The 20,703-nt window shown below is 39.8% G+C and overlaps 2 protein-coding genes across 4 annotated transcripts; one reads left to right on the top strand and one right to left on the bottom strand.

Annotated features, from left to right (window-relative positions):
• Window positions 1–410: 410 nt before the first annotated feature.
• On the bottom strand, window positions 411–11,132 carry tmem243b (transmembrane protein 243, mitochondrial b). The gene is made up of 5 exons (XM_084346265.1): window positions 10,942–11,132; window positions 6,434–6,709; window positions 5,968–6,018; window positions 4,392–4,496; window positions 411–4,206 (listed from the first exon to the last, which is right to left on the bottom strand). Exons 2-5 carry the CDS (start codon window positions 6,509–6,511, stop codon window positions 4,087–4,089), a joined length of 354 nt encoding a protein of 117 aa, XP_084202391.1. The 5' UTR covers window positions 6,512–6,709; window positions 10,942–11,132; the 3' UTR covers window positions 411–4,086.
• Window positions 11,133–14,282: 3,150 nt separating this feature from the next.
• Window positions 14,283–20,574, top strand: dclre1c (DNA cross-link repair 1C, PSO2 homolog). 3 transcript variants are annotated; one of them, XM_084346474.1, is made up of 16 exons: window positions 14,283–14,468; window positions 14,791–14,883; window positions 15,032–15,083; window positions 15,697–15,781; window positions 15,972–16,031; window positions 16,163–16,218; window positions 16,380–16,481; window positions 16,568–16,640; window positions 16,770–16,910; window positions 17,005–17,106; window positions 17,284–17,420; window positions 17,567–17,621; window positions 17,815–17,903; window positions 18,088–18,182; window positions 18,978–19,064; window positions 19,158–20,574. In XM_084346474.1, the coding sequence occupies exons 2-16, from the start codon at window positions 14,796–14,798 to the stop codon at window positions 19,937–19,939; spliced, it is 2,004 nt and encodes a 667-aa protein (XP_084202600.1). In that variant the 5' UTR covers window positions 14,283–14,468; window positions 14,791–14,795; the 3' UTR covers window positions 19,940–20,574. The 3 variants fall into 3 exon arrangements, with proteins under 3 accessions (XP_084202600.1, XP_084202601.1, XP_084202599.1); XM_084346475.1 differs by lacking the exon at window positions 14,283–14,468 and adding an exon at window positions 14,491–14,662; XM_084346473.1 differs by lacking the exon at window positions 14,283–14,468 and having other exon boundaries at window positions 14,491–14,883.
• The last annotated feature ends 129 nt before the right edge of the window (window positions 20,575–20,703 follow it).

Here is a 20,703-nt window from a genome sequence, read left to right on the forward strand (position 1 = left end):
GCGAGCCTTTTGTAAAAAATCAAACACATACTGGAGAGTTTTCTTCCTTCATCTTGCACCTGAAGGATCAGGGGGCATAGTTTGGATTGATGTGCTAGTTTATCTAAATGAAAAAGTTGGCACACCAGTGTATAAAGTTGGTCTGGAGCCCTTAAATTCTGTCTTATTAGGAAGTATTTTAATAAATTCATACAAATATAAACTTCAAGAATATGAGAGCAAGTTGTGTTCAAAAGATTCAGGATCATTTTCTCAACATGCTCAGTATCTTTGGCTTTGTCGCCATCTGGTGGCTGTTCAAGTACTGACAGTGAGAGGAAACAAATGATACTTTAAACACCACTGATGATCCTTCATTCTCCATTAATAATATTTTTTTAAAAGCATGGGGGGAAGAAACAAAGATTCAGTCAGGGTACATAATTATTTATTCCATAAAATGAATGAAATAAATACAAAAAAAAGAAACACATGGCTTTGACAATCCTAAAGTCGTGGCAAGGTCGATCCTCCGGTGGAAGGCGGGGCTCGTTGGCCCCTCAGTTTCTTTTAGCACTGAGCTCTTTGTCACTGTCAGTTATCATCTGTTGCACAAAGCTTTACTGCAGAACGCATGTAAACAAAGCTACAGCTGCAAAACAAGAAGACAAACGCTACGAGAGAAGTGAAGCTACGCGAGGCAACTTTAGACGTCTGCAGCCAAGTCGAGTTTGAGGTTTCGTCACTCAGAGCCGGATGGTTTATTGTTGGCTTTGTAAAATGGCAGCATCTTCCTTTTAAGATCTAACTTGAGTGAGTTTTCTCTTCAACAGCTTGAGTTTCTTTTACTACCTGTGACCAAACCTGACACGTGTGCTGCAGTTGAATAGTCTTGTTTTTCTAAGATCGTCTGGTTTCTTTGCCTTCTCTGACAGTAAAATTAATCTCTTTGGGACTTTGGGTGGACAACAAAAAACAATCTGAAACAAGGATGCACAATATCGGATCTTTTGATATTTTGGCTGATACTCATGCCGATATTTGCACATCTTTTTTTCCACATAATTGCAGAAAACTCCTCTCTTGTGATGAAATATTATTATTCTGCCCACTTTAACTGTGTCGACCCACCGGTAGATGCTTTTCAAATGTACACAAAATAAGAAAACTACTCGTCAATGGTTCCCAACATGAGCAAAATTAAAGCTTCATCTTATCGGTAGAAACGTTCATTTCAGGCCGATGCTGATATTTGATTTTAAAGCTGGAGTAAGAGAGTTGTGTCTCCCTCTTGTGGCAGTTAGGTTTCTCTGCCATCAACTCTCTTGTGATGAAAAATTCAGCTTCAGGTGAGAGTGCATTTAAAAACTGTGGTATACTGCAGAATACAGGGAGGTTTATCTGGAGGGTCGAGGCGTAATCAGCCATGTGTGGACTTATTTGGCAGTGGCATGAATATCAAAGACTCGAGTTATCTCGACTTTATCGTGCGTAATTTAAAGACATCAGATTAAGCTTTGACGAACTGTGAAGAGCATTTTTACTACTTCCTAACATTTCTCAACCAAACAATTAATCAAGAAAATAACCTTTGGATCAACGGTCACTCGATTCCAGTTTAAAAAGTCATTTCGTCAAAGAGATTCTTCCAACTTTGGTGCATCTGGAAACAGTCCAGCTTCTGTTTTTTTTTCTTTACGTGCATGTTGAGGATCTCTAAAGCACCTATGAGTGTTTTTTCTGACTTGAAACATCCATAACAAACCTGTTTTAATAACATGAATATGAAATAGTAGTTATAAATTAGCTGATTGATTATTTCCGTCATTTAAAATTGCAATAATGTCAAACATTTGCTGGTTCCAGCCTCTTAAATGTGAGGATTTGCTGCCTTTCTTTGTCATTTATGACAGTTAATGAAGAGTCTTTGGGTTTTGGATTGTTTGTTGGACAAAAGATTAAACAATTAATCGATAATGAAAATAATCCTCAGCTGCAGCCTAAAATATCAAATGATTTCAACTCATTCTTGATGTAAAAACAGAGAAATCAAACTCAAAGCTCCTTCATGCTACAGACGCTCCGATTTGTAAATGGCAGAATAATTAGTGCAAAATTTAGATGGCAGACATCAACGCGGCGTAGAAACGTAAAGATCTGTTGCGCTGTGCAGCTTCAGTGTAAAAGCCACGTGGATTGTTCCCGTTCATTCTCATTGGTGCTACAGCTGGCCTGAGAGTGTGTGCTTTCATAAAAGTGTAAATCAACCCATACTGAGTGTAAGAATTGGCAGTGAGTCAAAATTCAGCATTTAAAAAAAAAAAAAAAAAAAATCCTCTTAACAAGACTTGATTTGGAAAATTCATTAAACCCGACCTGATAACCAGATCAGCTGAGAGCAGGAAAGAAGCAAAGAAAAACAAACTGTTGCATATATTCGCCCTGAAGCTGCTTGTGCTATTGCTGTGTTAGCTAGTTTAAAGTACAGTCTACAGTACTGAAGGGAGGAGGAGGCTCCGTCAACACCTCCTGCTTCGCTCCGTGTGTTTACATGCTCACAACTTTGGTCCCGGTTAAAGGAAAAATCCACCCCGTTTAATTCTGAGCAGTTAAAAACAACAAAAAAAGCAAATATTTTCATGTCCAGCAGCTACACATTCAGTTTGATAACAGAATAAAGTGTTTTCAGAAATCTAAACAGATCGTCAGTTATGAAGTGAGTCAGTCTGGATCAAAGAGTTCAAAGCTGTAGATGTGGTTTTGGGAGCAACTCATCCCTGAGTCAGATGACGTCACTGCAGCCTCCAGATCTAATGGCGCATTCAGGAAGTTCAGAAAGTCTCATAATTTCCAGGTTTATCACCAAGATGCTCGACTTAAACGACTGAAATTGGTGTAAATACTTATCTTCAGTAAAAGCTTTCATCAGAATTAGTCGTAGAACTGCATCCATTAGTTGATTTAACGAATTAGTCGACTGTTTCAAAGAAAATGTGTTGAAACGTTTTCACCGTCTTGTTGGTTTGTCAGCAGGATTACACAGAAAACTACTGAACAGATTTCTACGAAACTTGGAAGGAGGATAAGTCTCGGCCTAGAATAGATCTCGTTAACTTTTGGGACAGATCCAGGAATGTATTCTCACTTTCTTTAACGTTGTGAGATGTGATGTTTTTCCAACGTTTATAAGGTAATAATACACGAAATTAGGCATTAACTGACAATGAAAATAATCATTAGTTGCAGCCCTAAAAACAGGATACTTGACATTTAGTACTACATACTCTACAGTATTTGTATGTAGTACAGAATTGGGAAATTTTTCACAGCCTGTAGTCGCTTCTCTATTGGTCGATTTCCTGAACGCACCATTAAACAAGCAGGCAGCAGATTTGGGGATTTATTGTCGTCACATTGGTCTTGAGAAACAAAATGTGACACAGCGTCTGTCTTCATCATGCAGCGTGATTCAGAAGTTTATAATAACAGTATCCCCCAGAAATTAAGCAACATTTTGTCCCCTTTTTCTGGATGTAGTTTAAAGATATAAATATAGTTAATTGGATACTTGAGGACAAAGAAAAAAGACACCAAAATCAAAACAATACAAGATTAAACAGAAGATTAACAGCAACAGGGTGAGATTTTTCCTTTAACCGTCATCTTATTAAAACCCAGCTGCATTCTGTCATAAGTGCTTGTTGTTGTTGTGAAGATGAGACTGTAAACAAAGACGTTTATGTGCATGTAAACACACTTGTTTTACCTCAGATTGCCTCCTCCAGCCGTGTGTCTCCAGGCAGATTAATGGCCTCGAACAGTACGTCGTGATTCCTACTCTGTGACATCATCATGCGTGTGTGTGTGTGTGAGTAAGTGTGTGCAGTGCACCAACAGTCTGACAGTTTTATCCCACCGGAACCATCAAGTTTTACTGGTTTTGGTCCGAGAGTCTCCAGTTCGCTGCGGTTCATTCAAGTTAGTGTGTGATGAGTTTTTTTTGTCATCTTGGTCCGTCTGTTCGTCCACGCAGTCCTTCAAGCGTGTGTTTCCGTCTGTCAAGGCCATGTCGTCCCTTCTTCTTCGTCGTCTTCCTCGTCCCTGCCTTCACTTGACCTCGTGGAAGTAGAGGTTGGCACATAGACACAGCAGCACGATGGACACCAGCATGTAGTAGATCAGATTCCTGAATTTAGGCTCCAGGTCGCCCTGCCGGTACCAGAATATCTAAAGGGGAGAGACGGGAATATCAGTCCTTGTTTCAGGAATAAGTGGAGCTGGTTTCACAGAACATCCTTTTAAAGATTTTACGTTCTGTGTTTGTGCTGCTTTCTAAGTGACCATAACCTATTTTTGATGAAAAACAGGTGTAGTATCGGTCAGTTGTACAACAAATACGTGAATTTATTTACCAGCACTAAAGCGGATCCACAGGCGAGCAGGATGCACACCGCAAAGAAGACATTGAGCGGTCGAGGAGGCAACGAGGGGAACACAAAGGAACTGATAACAGTCACCTGGAAGACACAAGAGGACAAACATTAACACTTCATAATCTTCGTTTACAAAACTCTATTTTCAAAATAACCAGAACTATTGAAAATGAAGAATTTGATGAGATTAACTGCATTCAAGTGTGCGGGACGCTGGCAGTCGATTTGGACTTGAGCCATCCTGGAACTTATGCTAAAATTTCCACCTTCAATCAGACATAACGCTGTATCAGGTGCCAGTTGACACATGTAGAGTTATCACCACGTTTGTTTAACACGGTGCTTGTCTGACAGGAGCTCCTTTGAAGGGCAGCAGACGGTAGTAGCTGCAGCAGACAGATTGTCAGGAAATGGAAACCAAGAAAAAAAAACACGAGTAACACTTTTCACTTTGGAGAAGAAGAAGTAAAAACAGTTGAGTCATTATTTTAACTGCAAATTCCCTTTTCCTCTTTGGTTAGCAGCCAGATTTTACTGACTCATTAACTGTCTTTGTCTCTCCGGGATACGATGATGATGTCAGTTCTCTGTGAAACACCAGCTTTCAGAAGCAGAGCATTTACTCTTCAGCAGCTACATTATTAATATAGTTTAGAGTTGTTTCGCTCACTTCCTGCATGTGTTACGAGCATAAAAAACACATTTGCAGATCAAGTAACAGATGCTCAGTGGATGTATTTAAGCATAACAACCTTTTGTTGCTCTTAACCCTCTCTCATTTTAAACTCACTCAGCAATTCTTACTTTACAAACTACCACCATGGCAGATTCACACAGGATTAAGATCACAGACGTCCTCTGGACTTATTACAAATGACTGAAGGTCTCCACATTACACTCGCCCCCGTGCCAAAGTGATATTCAGCATGAAGAAGGCCAGACGTGACAGTCTGTTCAGATCATGTGTAGATTTCATGGAGCCACAGTCGAGTCTTTTAAGACCCTTTAACGGGTCTTTAATGTGTTAAAGCATGCGACACAGGAATGTGCTACTAACATGCAGCGTTGACAATTTTTGCATTTAACTGTGCTAATATAAGATTCATTACATCAGCATGTGAAATTTTAATTGCTCTAAAGCTTTAACGTCAGATCAATTAAGACCATTTGAGGCTTGAAAGGAACCCATCATACCCCGACTAATGGTAATCGTTAAAGCATTCAGAGTACGTACAGGCTTCTACATGGTTGCATTTTCAAAGATATGGTTCGGTTCAGCTGTCACGCGAATATATACTGAGAGAAAATATGAATGAAATGTAATTCTCAAACAAATTACTAGAACCCCAAAAGATAAAATTGCCTTTGGTTGCAAACCTCAGATGAAATGGAGGAAACTGCTTGAAGAAAGAACAATTTTGTGACATAATGATGAAGTACGACATTTTACTGACACAACTTTGAAATCTCCAACAAGCAAACGAGAGCATCCACACCGGGAGACACACGCTGCAAAGAGTATATAACAGCGATGCAGCAGAAGATTTGTACTTACTAAAACAACCAAAGACGTGAATCCCCCCACTGCCAGGTTGATGATTCGATCCTGCCAGAAAAACAGTTTAAATCATCAGTTATCACAAATCACATAAAAACACCTGAACCATCAATGAATGTATGCTCCTAACTAGTGTGTATCCAGCCTGATGCATCTTATTCCTCTGTGTCACAGAGCTCCAGTGTTGACCAAACACTGAGACTGACTGAGGGGGGTCAGAAAGTGTTGAGAGTCGTACTACCACATTTTTGGTTTTGGCTTTTATGTGAGATTTGTTGACAAAAAGGAAAATCCCAGCAACAAAAGTGTGCCTGTGACTACAGGTATCAGACACTTTTTTACCATAAAAAACGTTCAGAGGAGGTTGACTCATTTTGACAAAAAGTAATTAAAAGATAAATAAATGAAATTAGATAAAATGTTTTTAACCCTACTACAAAGCACACTTCCTCCAGGGTCCTACCCGTGCCGAGGTCTCCCCGAACAGAGGTCTGTTGTCCAGGCCGCTGGTGCCGTACGTCCTGGTGGTGAAGTCATCCATGGCCGGTTGGGCACACACACACTCTCTCAGCACCGACCACTCGCCTCTCAGCAGCGCCGCCTCCTTGAAACACCGGGCCAGTGCTGCATGCTAGCTAGCTAGCTTCCAGCTGCCTCCCTCTGCTCAGTGTCAGCATCAACAGACTGATGAGTACATGATGATGGTGAGCCTGCTGATGAGGGAGGTTTGTTACTCTACCTGTGAAATAAAAAAACAGGAAGTGTTGGGTGAGGGTGAACTCCACAACATCATCATCATCGTTTCCTGTAACATCCTGCCCTGAATGTCAAACCATAAAACTCCTGTGCTACATTTTTCTGTATTTATTTTACTTTATTAAAGCAATGTCTTTAATAAAGTCCAACTACAGTGTGTCTGCACTGCTGCAGTGAGGAGAAGTTTACAAGTGTCATATTCATGTCTTTAGATTTAACTTCCACATTTATTTCATACAACAAAAACAAATCTTATAACTTATTATCTCATTACATGTTACATGAAACATTTGGAGACGTTACCATGCACCCTGTAAAACTGTGATGATTTTATAGATGACCCAATTCAACTCATAAAAATCATTAATACATGACTGCTGCCCTCATTGTTGTTATTTTGTGTGGACCTCTGGAAAAAACCAGCTAAAAATAAAACCAGAGAACAAAGAATTTGTTTTGTGCTCTCTGATAACACAAAAGCACAGAGACACCGACTGTGACAGTGGTTATTGTGTTACACTAACAGAGGATGATGGCGGTTTTTCGTTCTGTCAGACCGCTGCTGATCAAAACAACAGACAACAGATTCATATTCTAGCTCATTCTGCTCCACTTCCTCTATTTTCAGGTGCGATAACAACCACAAGTCACTTCCATCTGTCAAAGAAGAATAGCGATGATGATGATAGTTGTGTGAAAGAGGAAGCTGCAATCAAGTCTGACTTGGCCACAATTTGAAGGTCTATTCTTTACCAATGTCTGAACCTGTGATTTCTAAACCTAAACCCTGACAAAAACAGAAGATTTCGAGGCGAAACATCCCAAACCTCTGAACTGATACGTCACACAGAAAGGTAGAGACCAGCACCAGCCGATAATTAAGTCACATCAATAAAGTCAGAAAAGATCCATTATGATTCATGAATTTCAGATGAATAAATGAAATAAATGAGAAACTGTGTCCATCAGAACATCTCATCACAACCTTCACAAGAAACAGACGTTGTGGTGACATCATTTCCGTCATAAAGAAACTTTGACTCTCATGTTTGGTTTCCTCGACTGGATAGAGACACAGTTAATGTTGTATTTTAATAAAAACTGCCCCTTACAACCTCATCTGGGATCGATGTTTGATTCAGACGTCTTTTTAGGATAATATTTAATGTTTAGATATTCCTTGCCCTCTAGTAGAAATAATAGTTGGCAGAATACTTGCTGAGATAAATGGGAAAGTGAGGGAAACTTTGTAGCATCAGTGGAGGAGTGGAGAAATTTAAATGATAAACAATGGAAATCTACCAACTCACTGCCTGGGAGAGAGTTTTATTAAAAAAACATGGTCAGATACTTCATGACACCAGCACTTAAACAGTTCAAGGACGACAGGGTGCTGGAGAGGCTGTGGGACCGGGAATCACTATCACATGTTTTGTTTCAGGAAGGCTCCGGGGTTTACAGTAACTAGAGGACAAACAGAGATAGGATGGGAAAAGTTTTAAAAAACAAGACTGACTTTTGTTTTCAAATGATGCCACCACAGCTTCTTGGCTCTCCTAAAGTATGCATGTTTGGAGTAATGTTGCCAGCATTTACCAGAGAGAGGTTATGTGAAGGTCCACAGGCATTAGCAGACTGGTTCATTGTGACGCACGACATTTCATGTGAAGTAAAAGAACATCAGCTTTATTGTAACTCGATGGATTTCTGCTACACGTGCTCTTTTGGACTTTTTGTTTGTGTAGGTATAATATAAGATCCTTCTTACCTGTTGACTCTCTACTCAAATATAAAGAAAATATCAAAACGAAGATTAAGAAATCTTAAATTGCACCCTAACAAATACTTTTACAGTACGGCAGGACTCTATGTAGCCTGACAAGCGAAACCCAGGGCAGGAAATCTGCAAAAACCACCTTCTGCAGCACATGCACTAGTTGCGATTTTGTGTTTATTTACTATAAAAAAGAAAAGTTATTTCTGCCAAAAATCAAAGAAGTCATCTAAGATCTGTTCCTAAACTTCCCTGAGGAGCTTTAAAACAATTTTGTGAGATTAAAACTCAAATATTTTAGAAATGACACAGCCCGTCTGCAGCCAGCGTCATCAGTTTGCACAGCTGGGGGCACCAGCTCATGTTCACACACTTTGAGCATAACAAAAACAACAAACATCAAAGTTTCTTAATCTTACTCTTCTCAGAAAGGATTATGAAGTACACAACTGTGGAGGCAACCGTAAAGGAAATGGGGTTGACGATGCCTCCACAGAGGTTAATATACTTCTCTAACGTGTCAGCTTCACACCACAGCGTCTCACAAGGCTAAACAACCATTATTACACTGGCAGCAGCTGCGGTTGCCGCTTCCTTTCTGGGTCAGAAGGCAGCAGGAAAGGGAATCAAACCCTCGCAGAGCTTTCTCAGCAGAAAACACACACAGTGGAAAACAAGAGCTTCATTATAGACTGGCATAAAACTGGCCTAAAGCTACATTCCTCCAGAGCCTTGTGATTTTTTAGTCTTCTTAGAAAGAGACCCCACGACTTAACGGAGCTAAGAGGAGGGATATTTGGTTCATGTGTGAGCCGACAGAACAGCCCAGTGTAATGACACCTCGATAAAACCTTGAGACTGAAAACAAACAAACAAATCAAGGAGACAAAGTGAAGCTAAACTACAGCTGCAGATAACGAACATGTTCATTACTTAGTTACTTAGTCCTCATATCCACATTACTGATGATTATTTATTTATTATTTAATGCCCAGTCTGAGCACTTATAAAGCACTTTCAAGGAGATTTTACAAATATTGAGATACATATTGTCTATTGTGAAATAACCAACAATAATATTTCAAGGCCCTGCCCTAACATAAAAATAAAATCAGATTTTAATGTTTATGTTGAAAGTGAATTAAAGTCCAAGATAACTAAATGGCTTTAGAGGCCTGACATTCGTAGAGATTGAATTTTTGAGACAACGTGTCAAGTCTATAAGTATCAAACACTTATATTCAATGCTTTTTAAGACTAAGACTAAGACCTTTTCAAGGTAATTTTTAACTAAATGTATCTAACGCCTTATACATCTTTTTCCTCTGTGTCATAGAGCTCCAACGTTGTTCAAAAACTGACGCTGAGAGCCACAGACAGTTCAGGGAAATCGAAAATGATTGAGAAACAGATTAACACATCGTTGGTTTTGGCCTTTTGTGAGATTTGGTGATAAATGCTGAACAATGCCAGCCTGATCCTTACAATACAATTATATAATTAATAATTAAGGGTTAATACATTGAAAAAATACATAATTTATAAATGTAAGAATAAAGCAAAAAGACAGTATTAGTACTGGTAGGTTTACAGATTTATTTAAAGGATGATGTTCCAGGCCTAATATGCATACTCTTAATGCAAGACATTTTAAGACTCTGCAGACATCCTGTTACAGGTTTTTATTTTATTTTAAGGTCCTGCAGACAGCCTGGTTTAAAGTTGGTTTCCCCCACCTGGGTGCAGTGACAGGTGATACTGACTTATGTGAATACACTAGAGGCTAGAAAACCCCCTCTACATGTTATGGGCAAATATTGATGTGTAACTTAACATTGCCCTAAAATCTACTATCACACTGCTCCAGTCAAAACATGGAGATGTGGAGAATTATGGCATAAAACCTGCATCTAAACACCTGAATGTCAACAACCAAGGTGCCAATAAGCCAAATGAGACAACCAACACTTTCTGTGACAGCTGAGTACAATACCAACTGTATCATCAATTATCTTAATTAGTAAATAACTTAGCTTGCTAGCAAAAGCTAACATATACCTTTAACTTTACCCAAACAGCTTGTTAGCATTGGGAGTTATTTGACAGAGCTAAACGCTACCTGGCCGAGCATATGCTACAATTAAGTGGGGAAATAAACCGAAAACACACATCATGTATTACTACTATAAATACTTCTATTCAAGTATAAAATGACGGCTATAAACGATGACACCAAAGCTACCTTTACTGTTAGCTAACCTGAGATTTACCCGATACAAGGCCAACTCTAAAGCAGGTTGGCATGCTAACGACGCTAAGCTAACCATCCAGACAGCTCCTGAACTGCAAAAGAAGAATCAATACATTTACAAAACATAGCAAACAAGCTGGAAAGCCGGTGTTTCTGCCGTTTAACCGCCCCAGTTATCCGTCACACTTGCCTTACAGCCTCCGTGTTGACTCCAGAGGAAACATAACTTCAGAAAGCCGAGCGGCAGGGTCGAGTATGAATTAAAGGGAATAAGCCCGGTAGCTTCAGTTCAAGCTGTTAAAGGCGAGGTCGATTACTGTTTAGGCCGACAGCAGGCAGGTTCACTGACGGGCACGCAGCTCGCCGAACTCCATTCAAAAATAAGGCAATTTAACAGTCGATGCTTTAAGGCAGAAGCGCTGCGTAGACTACTTATCATTGACTGACTTACTCGTTTATTCGGATGTGCTATATTAGATAATGATACAGCACCAGGAGGAGCCATTTAAAACAACATTTGAGGCCAGTTAATGTGTTTATGTTATTCATACAATTCCAATTAAAGTCCTTTAAAGTTTCAATATATCTTAATAAGGACGTTTGGCGGTTCATGTCAAACATACCCAGTTATAGTAACGAGTTGTCTTCTGTGACAAGTGCAGTAACGTCAATTTTCAAGAGTACTTTAAATCGCCAACATTTTGAACGAAGTTTGGCGTAAGAACCTCTGAATGAATGGAGTTTGGTTTGAGGATCGTTTAAGGTTACCAACAGCTGTTTTCTAGTAATTAAAAAAAAGGCATGATGACATACATCAAAACAGAAAAAAAATCAAGTTTGAGTCAGTTGTATTGTATATTTTTTTTGTGAAAAGTAGCTTTAAAAACGTGCAAGAGTACCTTAAATCGTCACAATTCTGAATGGAGTTTGGTTTGAGGATCTCACCGTGTCAAGAGTGTTTAAGGTTACCAGCAGCTGTTTTCTAGGAATTAAAAATTGGCATGACGACATACATTAAAACAGAAAAGGTCAAATTGGAGTTGGTTCCTATTGATCCTTTTCTGTCACACAAGCAGTTGCTTTAAAAACTTGCAAGAGTACCTTAAATCGTCACAATTATGAATGGAGTTTGGTGTAAAGATCCCTCCGAGAACAGTGGAGCTAAGACAACCACATCATATCATATTTTAAGAATTAAAAAAAATCACCTGACAAACATTGAAAGAGAAATGGACTAGTTATAATTATTACATTGTGTAGCTGTTAATATAAAGTAATATGTTACTCACCTGCCTTGCTGTCCCAGGCCTGTCTGTGCTGCAGCAGGGGTCCAGTCACATCTGCCTGTCAAGCTCACTGTGAAGCACCACGTGGTCAACTTTATTTCTAATTGCAAGGTAATAAATCATATATATCTCATTCCTCAGCCGGCTGAATAAAGTGGCATGTCCTTGATCTGTGGAAAAACCTCAGATCTGAGAGCCAGTGGGGTAAATACGTAATCTCCCCCTTCATGCTACCATCACATGAGGAGAGTGTGACAGGGCCGGCGTTTAATCCCAGAAAAAGAAAAACTCCAGTCACAGTTTTAAACAGCTCATGAATGTTACAGTTAGCAGCCATGAAATCCCTCCTCATTAAACCCTGTAGCTCATAAAAAGTATTACTTAACTCATGAAATGTATCTCACTAAAACTTGTTTAGTGATGCTAGAACAGTACACACAGTTTAACCTCAGGATGAGACGACTGATCCGTGAGAAACAATCACACATCAGGCCCATGCAGACAAAATAAATCCTTTATTAAAAACAAAAGAGGTCAAATGGATTTAGATGAGAACACTTTAATATCCATACACAACGACTTTGTAGAGATCACAGTCCTGGCACTCCCTGCTCCTGCTGAAGTGATAAAATGTGTCGTCTCGACGTTGGAGCTTCTTCACAAAGCCGGTCTCTGGCCATTTGTCAATCTGGGACAGAAAAAGAGACAGAGATGATATTCAGCTGTTGTTAAAGGCACAGTATGTCATTTCTGCTGTCTCTCAATCAAAACATTGAAAATAAAAGAATAGTTGATGTTATCTTCATTGTTAAATAACCAACATTGCCTGTGAAAATCTATCTGACAGGACTCGGGCAGAAGGGATCACAGATGAAGTCATATATTAATTATATATTCACTTTATATTTAGTTACGTTCGCTGACCTATTTCCTTACTCTTTGACGTACTCTGACATAAATTACAGATTTCTCTGCTTTTTAAAAAGGTAGAAACATTTAGGTAAAGTTTCCTGTAAAGTTTTTCAATGACTGCAGTGTTTGTGTCTTTTATTGTGTGACAACAGTTTTAAAACCTGAACCACCTCTGGCTCCTCCTCTGTAATTACAATGTTGTGTCCCATACTCATAGTAGGCCAACCATGTACTACTTAGAAATAAGTGCTCCCTTGATCCTCCCTCTGACTCAATGACACAACTAGTTACACATTCAGCTCTGAATATTTACCAGGGCCCCGAGTTTGCATTGTAAGTACTCCAGTTCATCTCTGTAGCCCGCCTGCTGGAATCTGAACAGGTTTTCCACTTCTGCCGTCCATTCTTTGGCTCTTTTCATGGACTTAGGCTTGGCGTTGTTGTCAGTAGAAAAGGGCATGGTGGATATGCTGAAATATGTCCAAGAAATGCACCGTTTAACTGACAAGATAACAGACAAAAATGCCTTAAAATGATTCAAAATACAATATATATAGGTTCAAAAGAAGCAGAAATGGTTCACGTTCTTCAGAGGGACATTCAAGAATCAAGGTCAATTATAATTTTACAACCAGAACTGTAAAATGACATGATTTCACCAAGAAAAATGTATATTTTAGCTCCATTCTTAATATTATTAGGAATCAGCAGAGACACTTATTAGAAGTTCTCACATAGGCCAAACTAAAGACGTTCGGGCAAATTCGGCATACAATTGATTCAACAAGCAGCAATTTGTTGGAAATAAACTGTTGATTGGATGGAACCGGTGTATTTTTGGAAGAGTCAAAGGCTTCCCTGACATAAAAAGTGGCATTTCACAAAAATAAGCGCCGCTTTATGTATTGTATAGTATGCCGAACTCAAGAATTGATACTAAGAAATGTAGAAAATAAAATTAAAAAAACTCTATTGTGTCACCATATTCACATATACGAAGGGATATTTTAAAATACAACATTCGTGAATAGAGATTCGTGTGTGGTGGACTAGAAATACGAAAACATGTTTTACAGCTCACAGTCTCATGTACGTTTATTTCTATGCATTTCCCCATTTAGTTGTGAAAAATATAAAAAACATTTTTACTTACGTTAGTTAGTTTTAAAACTTTTCCTGGTATATTTCCAGTCGTTAGTTAACAAGGGGCTTGTCTTTGGTTGCCTGGTTACCGTGAACTTTCTTCTTCTGCGTTGGAGGACATGGCAAATTAATCGAGCGCCAACTTCCGGGGCTGAAAAATGAAGACAACCAAGAAAAATAAATACAAAATATAATATGTAACTATAAAAGCCCATCTTCTGGTTTATTATGATTAAAAATGGAAAACTTCAAACGACCAAAACTCATGTAAGCTGAAGCAAAAATCAGCGATATGATTCAGCTTCCACAAGATGGCGCCAACGGACATGACGGGACAAAACTACTCCGAGGAAGTGTTGTTGGTATTATTATCAAGGTATTTGGAGAAACAATAGATAAGCTATTGTTTATTGTTTTTCAAATAAAGTGTAAAACAAAAAAGGCTTAGGAAAAGCGGCTAGATGACGAAAATAACGCCGAAGTACAAGCAGACGCTAGGTGGCGCTAACACTTACTGAACGCACCAGAACGACCGTTAAAAGAAGCGAAGAAGAAGACGAACTGAAATCGGTGGGCGGGACAAAAACAAACACCGGCGGTGACATGAACAAGATCTGCTCTCTTCACTGGAAACGACGTTTAATTAATTTCAGACGATAACTTGAAAAGCGTCCATGTAAAGATGAGTTCATTTGCAGGTCGAATGAAGGAATATCCCACAATTTCTCTGGACCGGTTCGACAGGGAGAACTTACATGCCCGGGCATATTTCCTCTCCCACTGCCACAAAGGTGAGCCTGGCAGTTAGCTAGCATCACCAGCCACAGACCATATTAAGTGTAATTACTAACACTTAGCACTCAGACAGCCTTGTAATAACAGATTAAGACAAGTTTCCATCTTGTTTATCTGTCTTATGTCTGTCATTGCTTTCAACAGATCACATGAAAGGACTGAAAGGACCAATACTGAAGAGAAAGCTGCAGTTCAGGTGACAGTTTGGGTCTTTGAGCATTAATACTAAGAGGGAACAGGAATTAACTTAATGACACAAGCTGCTGTGTTGTAACCTCATTGATACTGAAGGAGGAAGTCGATGATTGTGCTAGAAAATAACACAAGACGTTTTGAACTGTTTCATTCATTCAAATCCTAAACAATTAGCAATTTTAATGTCAAATCTGTAAGTTGTTGTGTCTTCCTCTCCTACTGGTATAATCACATTCCCTCATCTGTACAATAAAATAGATGTATAACTTGTCAAACAAGGTTTATCCTGTATTCCTGACCCAAACAAAGATTTCAAGACTTCATAGACAAGTAATTAGGCTTAGGTGCAGCACCCAAGTTGTTTTTGGCACAACCTAAACCATGTAAATAATGTGAAATCAATGTTGAGAGAGATCAACACTAACTAATGACAGATATTTATATATTTTATTATCTGCTCCAGCTATTTCAACAAGTTGTATTCAGATATTTTAATAATTATGGTCTAAAATGCCGCTTAGGTCAAGCTGTAAACGCGGTAATAGTCATATACTATCTTCATCTCTGTGTGAGTGTTTCTGCTGGTCTAATACTATATTCCCTTTCTGTTCCAGTCATACAGTCTGGCTCTACTGCTCCTTTGTGACCAAAGAACTTCTGCTGAGTAATCCTAGGTACTCTTTCTGGGAGGATTACATTGTAAGTCCCCTCTATAATGTCAATTTCATTGTGTATAAGGGCTGCATTGCGATTATTTTGACAGATATTACGACTGCGGTATGATTCACGATTAGTGGGAATTATCATTTTTGCATCACAATTTTCATTTTCACTGAAAAAACTATTAGTATTCAGTTTTCTTTCCCTCCTGATGAACGATTTGTTTTAGGTTCCTTTAGAGCTCGAGAGCCCGACACAGATTTCTCTGGTTGATGAAGCGTCCGGAGAGGTAACAACTGAAGATTTCCTGACTTTCCTGTCCATTCAGATGTGTAGATTTAGCACATCAGTTGCACAATGTTCAGTGTCCTTCTAACTTTTATTCTCTTTTAACCATGTTCTCTGGTGTTTGTTGGACAGAAAGAAGATCTTGTGGTCACGTTGCTTCCTGCAGGCCACTGTCCCGGCTCTGTCATGCAAGTCGATCACAGCAGCTCCATTTGCAACATCACAGACAAGAAAAAACAGACAAAAACAGATATACATACATTGAACATGACATTAGAATCACAGAAGACAGTATCATTAGAAATATAATTGAGACATCTTAACATGAAGTCGGAAATTCTGTGTGTAGGTTCCTGTTTGAAGGTTCTCAGGGAAACGTGCTGTACACAGGAGACTTCAGGTTGACCGGTGGAGACGCCTCGAGAATTGAACATCTGCACTCTGGAAGCAGGTTGGTCCTGATGAACGTCTTCACTGTTTTCTGTTTCATCAAGTCTCTGTGTAGCTGATGATGTTTTTTCCCTGTTTCACACTCAGAGTGAAGGATATTCAGAGTATTTATCTGGACTCGACTTTCTACGACCCACGGTTCTACCAAATTCCTACTCGGGTAAGTTTTTGGGACGAGGACAGGAATCGATGCCGGAATATTTGAGCCTTTAGTGGGAGCAGAAATGAAAATGTTTTGGATCTAAAATCATATCATATGTATTTTTTCTGTGCGTGTGTGTGTGTGCAGGAGGTCTGTCTGAGTGGTATCTTGGAGCTCATTGGAAACTGGATCGGTCAGAGTCAATATCATGTTGTGTGGCTCAACTGTAAAGCTGCATATGGGTATGAATACCTGTTTACTAACCTGGGAGAGGAGTTCAACACACAGGTAACACAAACACACACATTTCTGTCTTTTCATGCATTTCCTGCTGAAGCCCAATTACACGTTTACTTATTCTGTTGTTTGATTCTGCCCTCAGATCCACGTGAAGAGTCTGGCGATGTTCAAGAAGATGCCAGAGATCTTGAGCTACGTGACGACCGACCGCAGGACACAGATCCACGCCTGTCGACACCCCAGGGTCAAACTTTATGTCTCTCATGTCTCTTACAAGAATTTCAATGACTAAATCAGTCGTCAATTTCAGTATACACATACTGTAAGTCTGGCCTCTCCTGCTTCATAGCTCCAGACTCAAGTATGATCATCCTTTGTCAGTTCATTCACTGAGCCCTGCTTTGTGTGTTTTTGTGTACAGGAGGAGGAGTTTTTCCAAGGCAGCAGGCTGCCGTGTGGCTGTACGGCCTCTGACGGGACTCCTCTTCGTATCATCAGCATCAAACCGTCCACCATGTGGTTCGGAGAGAGAACGAGGAAAACCAACGTGATTATAAAGTGAGAGCAGGTTCAAATGTCTCAGAGTTTATCTGTGGTCAAGATCCGATTACAGTTATGTTGCTTACACTAAAAGAAGAATTCATTATAAATCACATTAAGTTTGGTTTGTGAGGTTTGAACATGGATTTTTGTTGTTTTTCCAGAACAGGAGCCAGTTCCTTCAGAGCCTGCTTCAGTTTCCACTCCTCCTACTCAGAGGTACTTCAAATGTCATGTGGCTGTGGTTAGACATCAACAGTATATTAGTTTGTCATAATACAAAAGTCTAATAGGAGGTTTATTAGAACCAGTTCAGCTTATTGATTACTGATTTAATTGATGTTCTACAACCCTTCCTTACATCTTTCCTCCTTACTTTTATACTTAACACAGTGTTGCTCTATAATTTCAGCTTAAAGACTTTCTCTTGTACCTCCGGCCAGTCAACATCTACCCCAGTGTTATCCCTATTGGTCGGACACTGACCGAGGTTACACAGATGTGAGTCAAGTTTTATTTATTTTGATTAATTTAACCTGCACTTTAACACTTTATAACGACAGATTTTTTATTTTTTATTCACTTTACTATATGTAGACCTCTACCAAAACAAGTTACGCTGTCAAGCTACGTTCAGATGACTTTGTAGTCAGTTTGTTCTTTTGGACGCTGTGTGTGTGAACAGGTTGATGCAGATGTGCAGGAAACCATCTGATCAGACGTTCATATACAAACCTCTGGGAGTCCTTAAACGCAGCACGCTGGAGCGACCCACATACGGTGAGACAAACACACATTATCACAGCAGGTGTCACCATGTGGAGTATGAAATATAAACTGTGTGCTTCATATAAACTGTTATACTGACTGAAAGTTGGTCTGTACTGAAAAGGATGAATTCATAAAGTTTATAGACTAATTGAAATGTTGGCTTCAGCAAGTCATACTTTTAGAAGACAATGTGATTAAGATAGCTTATTTGTCTAAGAGGAAGTTAGTCCAATGCCCCCTCATGTACACATGGCCAAACAGAGCCTGAGGTTAGAGATGCCCCCTGATCTCCAAACAGAGCTGAAGAGTCTTCTACTGCTTCCCCTCGATCCGGCCCTGGTGATGGAAGAGCTCGTACTCTACAGTAGGTTAACAGCCGACGTGTCTGGCCGACGTTTGTTTATTAAGCTGCTGCACGTCAGTTAACGTAGCTGCAGAAGGTTTGGAGTTTTGGCCCGTTCTGGTGTTTCTGTGTCTCAAGCTCTTTATTCAGAGTTAACTAACTTAAACTAACTTCGCCTGCTACACTGTGTTGTATTATTTATACGTCTGTTTCCCATTTTTTGTTTTGAAAGTTGATCTTTGAGATTTTTTCAGCATGTTGTTTGTGTGTGTGCCGAGTGTATAATTTAAAATCCTCTTCTGACATCATTTGAAATGGCAGAGAAGAATGAATTCAGATCAGGAATATATATTTAAGATTTACAGAATTTTTTTCATCAATAATCAATATCAGTTTTGTAAATAATGAAACTTTATCACTTGTCTGATTAAAGTATTGACCGTCTCTTCTTCTCTGCTCAGACTCAGACAGCGATGACGGGCTGTTTGACAGACAGGACTTGGCACCAAAGAGAAAGAAGATTGGGCTGAGCCAAGAAACAGAAAGAGGTGAATAAATATTTTAGCTTCCTTTTCTTTATTATTTTCTTTGTTTTGTTATTAAGTAAACTGTTAATTTATTTTTTGACGCATTGATCTCAGTGAATGCTGAGAATGCTCAGAAAACAGCGCCCCCTGTGTCCGTGGAGGAGTCTTTACCTGTGACGGTCACGGACTCGCAGCCTGTTGCAGGAAACTTTGTGGACTGCACCGAGTCTAACGATGAAGAGGAGGATGAGGAGGAAGAGGAGAAAGAGAAGGGAGAGGGGGATGCAGAGCTGAAAAAGGAGGAGGTGAACGGTGCGATGAAGGAAAGTGAGAAGAGTAAAGAAACTGAGAAAATGGAGGTTGAGGTAGAAGGTTCCTCTAATCCGCCAAAATGGGAGGATTTCTTCACCACAGAGACGCTGCCTGACAGCCAGAACAGCCAGAACAGCCTCAACAGCCAATCACAATCCTGCTGCTCTGTCCCGAGCACCTCCCCCTCCAGAATGACCGGTTCACAGACCCCAGATCTGTTCAGTGAGGAGGAAGAAACCCCCAACAACGACGAGAACTTCAGTCTGACCCTGTCCGCCTCTCTGTCGAACCATTCCTCCCAGAACATGGACTCGTATTTACCCGACACCTTGATTCTCCAACCAGAACAGGCGGGGCGGGAACAAGGAGACTCGAGGACCAATAATGTGTCTGAGGAGAAGGAAAGCAAGGACCAAAATGTCCAATCGGAGCTGGAGGAGCTCTCTCAGGAGTCCCGGGTGTCGTCAGACTTTGATATTCCCTGCACACCGGAGTCAAAAAAGCCACGAGAGGATGAACTGTCGCAGTTGTACAGGAAGCTGGCGGCAGGAGAGGACGTTGTCATCAGAAAGTGTCTACAGTAAAGTCATAGGAGGTGGATAACTTGAAAAAATGCAGGAGTTAATGCTCTCGCAGAAATATGCACCATTTTACGTTCAGATTTAATGTATATGAGCTATAGATGACACTTAGGTGAGACCACTGGTACACTTCCCGTCACAACCACCGAAACCAGGTCATTTTAGCGAATGTTGGGACATTTTCCAGCCCGGTGAGCCGTAAATGAAATTTCTTTTGTTGATCATTTCTGTTACATGAACTTAAAAGTGTCCTGCTGCTCACAAGGTGACTACATTGTTACTTCACGTACTATATTGTGCCAGATTGCTGGTTTATATGTGCGATAAACACATAATGAGCTTCTATATGTGAAAACCTCAAACGCCTTAAAAGTGAGAACGTTCCTCTTCAGCTTCAGTCGAACCTACAAACCACACAAACCTCAGTGTGCACAGCAATACACACTCACACACTCATTCCAATGCACTTTAAGTCCACCTGTGGCCTACATCGATCAGTACACCTGTGACCTTCACTGCTGACTTTTCCTTTGTGTTGACAGTTTGTGGTTTCTCCTGCTGAACACTTGTGTCTGAAGTGATGTCAAGTAGTTTTGTATCAAAGCAGAACTTTTGTTTCAAAATAAAAGTATTTAATTTAAAGTTGAAGAGCATTTTTTCAATGATTCGTTTGACTAAATATTCAAATATTCAACCTTAGGATGAATGAGTGAAACTGGAAGATATTCAGCAATTACACTACCCTCTGCTATAAATGTTTTAGAGCC

This window comes from Pagrus pagrus, assembly GCF_965226575.1.
Source record: "Pagrus pagrus genome assembly, chromosome: 23".
NCBI classification, from domain to species: Eukaryota; Metazoa; Chordata; class Actinopteri; order Spariformes; family Sparidae; genus Pagrus; species Pagrus pagrus.